At 37.6% G+C, this 8,641-nt stretch overlaps 1 protein-coding gene across 1 annotated transcript in view; it reads right to left on the bottom strand.

The window, feature by feature from the left end:
- AGO3 (argonaute RISC catalytic component 3) overlaps positions 1-8,641 on the bottom strand; it is a 156,560-nt gene that overhangs the window by 30,836 nt on the left and 117,083 nt on the right. Inside the window, exons 8-11 of the mRNA XM_004704967.2 lie at positions 5,231-5,318; positions 4,956-5,103; positions 4,435-4,554; positions 771-893 (exon numbers count right to left, since the gene is read on the bottom strand). Coding sequence (XP_004705024.2) covers positions 771-893; positions 4,435-4,554; positions 4,956-5,103; positions 5,231-5,318 — 479 coding nt within the window. The remainder of the gene's footprint in view (positions 1-770; positions 894-4,434; positions 4,555-4,955; positions 5,104-5,230; positions 5,319-8,641) is intronic.

Raw genomic sequence — 8,641 nt, forward strand, 5'->3', positions numbered from 1 at the left:
TTCCATGTGGGCTTTGTTGCTTCTGAGCTAGATGGCTGCTTGTTTACCTTCAAGCCATTAAGACCCCAGATGCTGTATCTTTTGATAGCTGGGTACCATCAGCTTTCTTCACCACATTTGCTTATGCACACATTAGTCTTTAGCAATCTTGTCGGGAAGTTGAGCATCATGGAATGCCAGTTTAATAGAACAAAGTGTTCTTGCATTGAGGGAGTAGTTGAGTGGAGGCCCAATGTCCATCTGCTACCTTAATACTAAACCTAGAAATATATGCATATAGATCTATTTCCCCATTGCACATAGACACATAGATCTATTTCCCCATCAAGAACAAAATTTGGAGCCCTGGTGGCACAGTGGTTATGTGCAGGGCTACCAACTGCAAGGCCAGCAGTTTGAAAACACCAGCTGTTTAAAGCCACAGATGAGGCATTAAAAAAAAAGAACAAAAGTTTAAAACATTTATTTCAATGAGCTGGAAACCGGCATTTCAAACTGCTGGAATGAATATTTCTGATATTCTATATGGAAGATTATTTGTATCTTTATTGTGAAAATTTTTTTTTACTAAAAGCAAATATATCCACCTTAATGTGTGTGTGTACGCGCGCGTGCGCACACACACACACACACACACACACACACACACACACACACACAGAGTCACACACCATTGGAATAAAGCACTTTCTAAAGTCAGGCTTAGCTAGGACTGATTCCCTTCTCTACATACTTAGAAACTATGTGTAAGTTTGAAAACCAAGATTTACCCGTCCTCCATACTGTAGCATAGGTGCTGGAAGTACACGTCCTGTTACATGGGCCATCTCATCCCGAACTTTAAACTGAAATTCCTGAACAAACGGATCTGTTTCATAATTTGCACTTCTTACCTACCCACAGAGAAAATTTGTAGTTATTCACAAAACTCCAGAAAATTCCATTTTACTAATTAGAATCTTTATTTTTCCTTTACTGTATCAACTTAAAAAAATCATTTTATTGGGGGCTCTTACAACTCTTTTTTTAAATCATTTTATTAGGGGCTCATACAACTCTATCACAATCCATACCTACATCAATTGTGTAAAGCACATTTGTACATTCATTGCCCTCATCATTCTCAAAACATTTCCTCTCCACTTAAGCCCCTGGCATTAGGTCCTCATTTTTCCCCTCCCTCCCCACTCCCCCCTCCCTCATGAACCCTTGATAATTCATATATTATTATTTTGTCATATCTTGCCCTGTCCGACGTCTCCCTTCACCCACTTTTCTCAACAATGTTTTATAATAGGTCTTATTAACAGTGCCCTAACTATAGAGAAATCCTTTTTTTAAAGTTGAAAAATAGTTATCAATAAAATATTGATATAGTTTATTAGGCTGGTATATGTACTATTTTCCATCAACAAAATAAGAGCCAAATATCCAAACCATTTGGAATTGAAATGATCAAGATTGGTAGGGTTTGGGAGAGAAGAGAATCTTAACTTGAAAACTAGTTTATGAATGAACTGTAAAAAGTCTGTGACCCTCCTGATAATTCAGGTAAAATTTAAATGTATCAATTAGGATAAATCATAAGGAATTTCCATTGTTTTTATCTACAAATTGATAAACTTACATGACTCAATCTAATGTGTTTTTGGGAAGGTGGCGCACAGAGTGCAATAGAGTCTCAAAGAAACACCTGATTCAACAAAGGTTAAGGTTGCTGGATAATAAGAGGATCTGGATGCACTGGGCTGCTAACGGCAGGGTCAGCAGTTCAAAGCCAGTAGCACCTCCTCAGGAGAAAGACAGAACTTTAACTGCCATAAAGAGTTACCATCTCAGAAATTCACAAGGGCGGTTACCCAGGTCCCACTGGTTGCTATGAGTCGGTATCAACACATGATGGCAGTGTTTGTTTTCTTTAGAGACATATACTATTACAGAATTGTTTTACTTAGTTTGATAGCATATATAACCATAGTCCATAATTCTTAAGCTTCCCTATTAGTTACGTAATTTATAATTTATATAAAATTTAATCTCAATTTTAGAAAAGTAGGAACATACTGTGAAAATGTACTTAATGAGATACATTAGTTTGTAATTTTTTATAACAATATATAAAATAGAAGAATTTATTATTAGCCTCTATAAAATAAGATTTTAAAACACCTACTTAATAAGGTTATTGTGAACATGAATTATAAAGTCCCAGATCTGCACAGTAAGACGTGCAGTTGTAATAGTACAATGGAGGTGCAGACTCGGATCTCAGATAGAATTCGCACATGCAACAGGCGCTCTGGTGGTACAGAGGTGACCCATCAGGCTGCTATCTCCAAGGCCCAAAACAACTGATGCTCCACGGTGGTAATTGTCTGTTTTATAAGCTGAAAAGTGACCTTCTGAAAACCTAGCTTCAGTTCCAAGTATATTAGAAGTTCTCAGTTCTTTATTGGACCAGTAGGTGTGCATCATCCAATTCACAATTAAAAGTCGAAAAAATATATAAGTAAAAAACAAAAGCCCCCCCCCATCCTCCTACCTTGTAATTGGCTTATAAAAGTAAAGGGCCAGCTCTGTAACCTATTTCCAACAATCTAAAGAAAAATGTCTTTAAGTGTTTTAAGGTGGCTTGGAAGAATATTCATTTATCTAGACTGGAATTTCTCAAAGTGAGCGACACCCCCGCCCCCCTTGGGGTGGGTGCTGCAAAAGCAGACACCTATACTTCACCCTGGATTGTAAGATATGCAGCACAAAGGTTTTCATTGCCAGGAGGTGATGAGTAATTTCTTTCTGAAAAGGTGGCAGTGGGTCACATCAGTCCGGGACCCCTCAGCCTGTCAGTGTATGTGGTACGCAGGGAGAGAGGGAGCTAAGAAGGCCCCTGCTTCACTTTACTCCCCGTCTTGCTTTATGCCATCAGTTCTTATAAAGCGGTTTCACTAACATTTCCCATCCTCCACTATTAGCAATAAGGAAACAGCATGGAGGATACAAAGTTAGGTTCCCCTCGGTGGTAAAAACTATCTTTTACGTTTTGCACATCCTATTCTGATACTTCTCATCATTGGCGGTTATAATATCCTGTTTTCCCTTCTCTTCTTTTCTGTGGGAGGTAATAAAGTTCCAGTTTACTAAACTGAAGCATTAATTCTGAGATACTCTATTCCTGGACCTAATGAAAGAATTTGGGGATATATTAGAGGAACTTAACTTTCCTTGTGTCCTTCCACCATACTTAGTCAATCTGGTGGTGCAGTGGTTATGTGTTGGGCTGCTAACTGCAAGGTTATCAGTTCAAAACCACCATGTGCTCCGCCAGAGAAAGAAGGGACTTTCTACTCCAGTAAAGAATTACAGTCTTGGAAAGTCACAAGAGAAGTTCTACTCTGTTTTATAGGGTTTGCTATGAGTCAGAATCGACCAATGACGGTGAGGTTTTTGTTTTGTTTTTGATGAGCAAAAAATCTGAGAAACTGGACTACATGAGGAAGAACATGGCATCAGGATTGGAACAAGGCTTATTAACAACCTGTCATATGCAGATGGCACAACCTTGTTTGCTGAAAGTGAGGAGGACTTGGAAGATTTGATGAAGAACAAGGACTACACCCTTCAGGATGGATTGCAACGGAATGCAACAATAATCGCCAAATCTTCACAATTGGACCAATACATAAAATCACGATGAATGGAAAAAAGATTGAAGTTGTCAAGAACCTCATCTTGCTTGGATCCACAATCAACACTCATGGAAGCGGCAGTCAAGAAAGCAAACGATGTATTGCACTGCGAAAACCTGCTGCACAGATGCCTTTAAAGTGCCGAGGAGCACGGAGGTCACTTTGGGGACTGAAGTACACCTGATCCGAGCATGGTGTTTTCAATGGCCTCACATGCTTGTGAAAGTTGGACACGGATTAAGGAAGATTGAAAAAGGGTTGATGCATTTGAATTAGGATGTTGGCAAAGAATATTGAAAATACTGTGGATTGCCGGAAGAATAAACAAATCTGTCTTGGAAAAAGTACACGCGGAATGCTCCTTGAGAGCGAGGTGGGGGGAGATCGTCTCATGTACTGTGGACACGTGATCAGGAGAGGCCAGTCCCTGGAGAAGGCATCGTGGCTTGTAAGGAGAAGACCCATGACGAACTGGATCGGCACAGCGGCTCAAACAGAGCAGCAACCTGAGAACAGTGCGGTTCCCAGCACAGTAACAGCCTGTTCTGCTGTACACCTGCCACTGTAACCCTTCTTACAGACCTTACTGAGAACGCTCCCCAGAACAGAGCTGTTCCATCGATTATTTCCATTAGCCCTCATGTGAGAGTACATAAAACAGAATTAAACACAGTTTACGAAGGACAGGCTTCGTTCGAGGCTTATCCTAATACATTTTAAATCCCTATTTCTATATTGAAATACGAACCAATCGGCTAATTTCCTCTTGTCTGTCTGGTGCAGACCGTGCTGTTGCCTTGATCATTGTGGAAGTCTGATTGTCCGTTAGCTTCTTGATACAGCGTTGCCCCGCCACAATATTACACACCTACACAGGAAAACAAATCGTGTACTGGAAGCATCTCTCTCTTTCCCAGCTCTCATTCAATGCTAGTTACACATGAAGTTGAAAATTTAAATAGTCATTAAAAACCTAATTTTTTTATATGGTAAGTAAAAAGAAACAGTAAAAAAATTGCTCTACAGTATAATTGTAACTAGATTAAATGTACACTAGATATAAAGACTGAAAGTCGTGTACCAAAAGGCTAATAGTGATTACATTAGAGTGGTAGGAACACAAATGAATTTTTTCCCTATTATTTCATAACAGAAAGTTTCAAATAAATTCCAAAAACAGGTTGGGGTCTTTGGAATAGTGAGAGTAAGCATGCGGCAGGCGGTAAGTCACAGAAGACCCCACGGAAAGATGAGTAAGAGGAGCATTACTTCTAGGGGAAGGTAGGTATGTTTCTGTTCCTGCCCCACTTGCAAACAGGGGAGATGCGGGTACTTCAGCTGAAGAGTGTATTTCTCTCGGAAGTACTGCGCTACTGTTCTCTCCACAGTTTGGCCATTTTCTAACTGCAAAGGAAAGCTGTGGGGGAAAAAGCACAGGTTATTACCAACTCTTAGCATATTATGAGCCAGCAAACCTCCCCATGCACCAACTAGAGCAAGCTGCTCATGCCATCTCTGCTCTGACAAACTCCACTTTCTCTTACGTTTGATGACTGGCAGGCCTTCTTGTTACATTACAAACACGGTACTTCCGTCTCATGGTTCCACAATGCGTCACTTCCACCTTCAGACCTGTTTCCAACAAGAAAAACTGAGGTTATAGAGCAATCACATGAAAAAGTATCTATACTTATAAAGCATATTAGCTATTAATAAAACTCAAGTATATTCTGAACAAATAGAAAATTTATAACTAATGGGCTATTAAAAAAGATTTCATATAAGATTAGTGGCTCTAATTATGATAGACCTAACCTACTCCAAGCCCTTTCTCTGTCAAATACTATGTGTTAAAAATATATGAGATTTGCAAAGTCTATAGATTGCAAAATGAAGTACTTCCTTAGTAAAAAACACCTTTTTAAATAGTAAATTCAGGTATTTATGCTGGGAGAGGAGGGGAGAAATGAAAGAGTAGTTGCAATAATTCTCGAGATGTTCTATAACCTTTTAAAGTATGTGACATTTGAAAAGCCTAGTAATCACATACTAATTATAGATCAGAATCTCTGAAGGCTGAAGAAGAAAGACCTTCAAAGATTTATAAAGCAGGGAGGAAAAAAAAAACCCACCTAGGTTTTTTTTTTTCCACCTAGGTTTTAAAAACAGAATTGGAGCGACAATTTCATTGAAGCATAATATAGTGACTTTACAGTTGACTGACCCCTTTGAGAATCTAAGGAAAGCAATCAACTCTTAGAAAAAGACATTATGTACATATTGATTATATACGCAATATATACATAATTTGGTCTTTGACTGTAGGTGATCCTGGATTTCTATCGTTTATTTGTGGATCCTGAGGTTTCAAGGAGCCTGTTCTAGAAAGAGAAACAATGGGCTCTGAACTATGGGATGAGATTCTTTGGGGTCAATTTTCTTAAGTAGTGCTAGCCAACAGTTTTCTGAATGAGGGCATATTCTGTAGGTATCAGGCTGGCAAACTGCAGTTTGCATGTCATATGTGGCTCTGAAGTAAAACTGAAAAAAATGTAAAGGGATTTAGATAATGGTGATTTCATTTAATTGTAAAAGCCTATTTATAACTTTTGAATGCTTTTTCAATGGTTGTGAGGGATAGATTGGTTCTGCTGTCTCTAAAGTTTGTCTGTTCCTGTTCTAGCTCCACGCTCCAGTAACCACTAGCAACATGTGGCTACTAAGCACATGGCTTGGGTTAGTGTGACTGAGAAAGGGAATTTATAATTTCATTTTCATCTCGAGCAGCTGCCAGTGGCCACCTTGGAGCTGCCTGATGAAGCACTGACAGACCAGTGGCTGCTGGCCTCAGACCGGAAGCCCTGTTTCTAGGGTTTGGCCTAGACGCTACAGGAATACAAAATTAAAAGTAGCAGATGGAAGACAACCTTTAGCTCTCTGATAGAATTCATTGTCATTATCTTTATTTTTATTTTCCTCTTACATTTTTTCATTCTACAGGACAGGGTTATCAATTAGAGGCAATTTTGTCCCCCAGGGGACATATGGTAATGTCTGGAGACTTTCTGATCGTCATGACTGGGCACACAATTAGCATTTAGTGGGTGGAGGGCTGGTATACTATAATACATATCCTATAATGTACAGAACAGTTCCTCTCTCCCCATCAAATAATTATCCACTCCCAATGTCAGTAGTGTTGAGAATAAGAAAATCTTTCACAGTGTAATTTATTTCCCTATCTAATTATTAACTGCAGCACAAAACACACAGCTCACTCACAGTGATATTTTCTTCTGTTTATACCAGCATAAATTAAGGTGTTAAATGGACATGTCTGGTACCAGAGTTGTGTGAGTTTTTCTTGAGAAGCATTCCTAACTGAATTAATGAGATAGTTTTTCATTAGTAATTACATATAAAACTAAAATTTCAGATTAATTAGGAATCTTACTATGCTTTTATGTAACAAAGGATTAAAAATTTAAATATTATAAGGAGGCATCTTTATAAGTGAATACCAATATATAATGTAATAAGCAAGATGGTAAATTATCTCATTTAAGGGGAAACAACAGAAAAACTTAAACATACTTATGTTATTTATACCACTTAGCAATTTATTTTTAAGTTTTCTCTTGAATTAAAAACAACAAGGTTCTACAGGTCTACTAAATTATGCTTTTACTAAAAAATAAATTGGTCATTTTTTATATATATATACATACATATAAAATGGGATTTTATCATTCATTCCTCCCAATATTTCTGCTATTTAACTACTGGACAAAGAAATCATCCCCAAGGAATAAAATTAATATACTAAGAAAATCTATTCATTATAACATACTTTGTGTCAATATTAATCAAGTATTAAAAAATTTTTCATGTCAGCTAAAAGTTAACTCCAAATATACAGTATAAAAGGCATAACTTGAATTCTCTCAAGTACTATGAGAGGAGCACATGATGTCTATTTAAAAGCCTTCTTTTTTAAAAGCCTTTATAACTTTGAATGGGGCAAAAATCACCAGCTTGGTAATTAAATCCAACTCAGATTTTTATATCCCAAATCTAAGAGCAAAAGGACCTAAGAATTAGACCAAAATCCAAAGATTAGCAAAAAATTTAAATTAAAAAAGAGAGAGAGAGACTAGATTCTCTGCCCAGGTCCCTCCCCAAGCCCTCCATCCAACCAGAAAAAAATTTTGGCTACAAGAAATCAAATATTTAACCTATAAACTTGGCTTTACCTTCACTCTAACATCAACTTTATAATGCTTTCTAGTCATTTTTTTCAGTCATTTCTTTGGGCCCCTGAGCAGCTGACGTTAAGACCGAGTCCATGCTCCCCGGGCAGCAGCTGAGTCCTTGTTCTGTACATCTTGTCTTGTCTGTGACAGAGTGGTGATATGAGTTGATTGCATAGTTACCGAGAGATAATGTAAGTGATTTCATGATATCAGAGGTGGTAACTAAGCAGCAACTCCACTGGAAACCATGGCATTTAGATGATCACATATTAATGGTATAGAAAATGTGCTACACTTGCAGACAATGCTAACTGTGCAGTTAATACAGATTATGAAAGGACAATGGTATGGTTGCAAAACAGTTACATATAACAGTTTCTTATTTTGGCACTTTAAGCAACTTGAGAAAAATGGATGCTTATTTTCTAAGGACAGGCTTTTCTTTTAATGTTTTATTACAATGACTATTGTTCTCCTGGTTACAGAATGGCAAAGAATGAATGATTATTGGAGCAAGCAGATGTATCCAGCTGCTCTAATTGATTTGGGAATCTGAAAGATGGTGAGTGAACAAACTTGAATGCTTCATTCAAACCACAAGCTGAAAATTATCTGCAACAAATAGGTAAAATCTTAAAACAAAATAGTATAATTACTTCTGTCCACTTAATATCTAACACTTAATATAATTAGTCTATATTA

This window comes from Echinops telfairi, unplaced genomic scaffold (assembly GCF_000313985.2).
Source record: "Echinops telfairi isolate 266 unplaced genomic scaffold, ASM31398v2 ScPeMD7_7457;HRSCAF=8495, whole genome shotgun sequence".
In the NCBI taxonomy this organism is placed as follows: domain Eukaryota; kingdom Metazoa; phylum Chordata; class Mammalia; order Afrosoricida; family Tenrecidae; genus Echinops; species Echinops telfairi.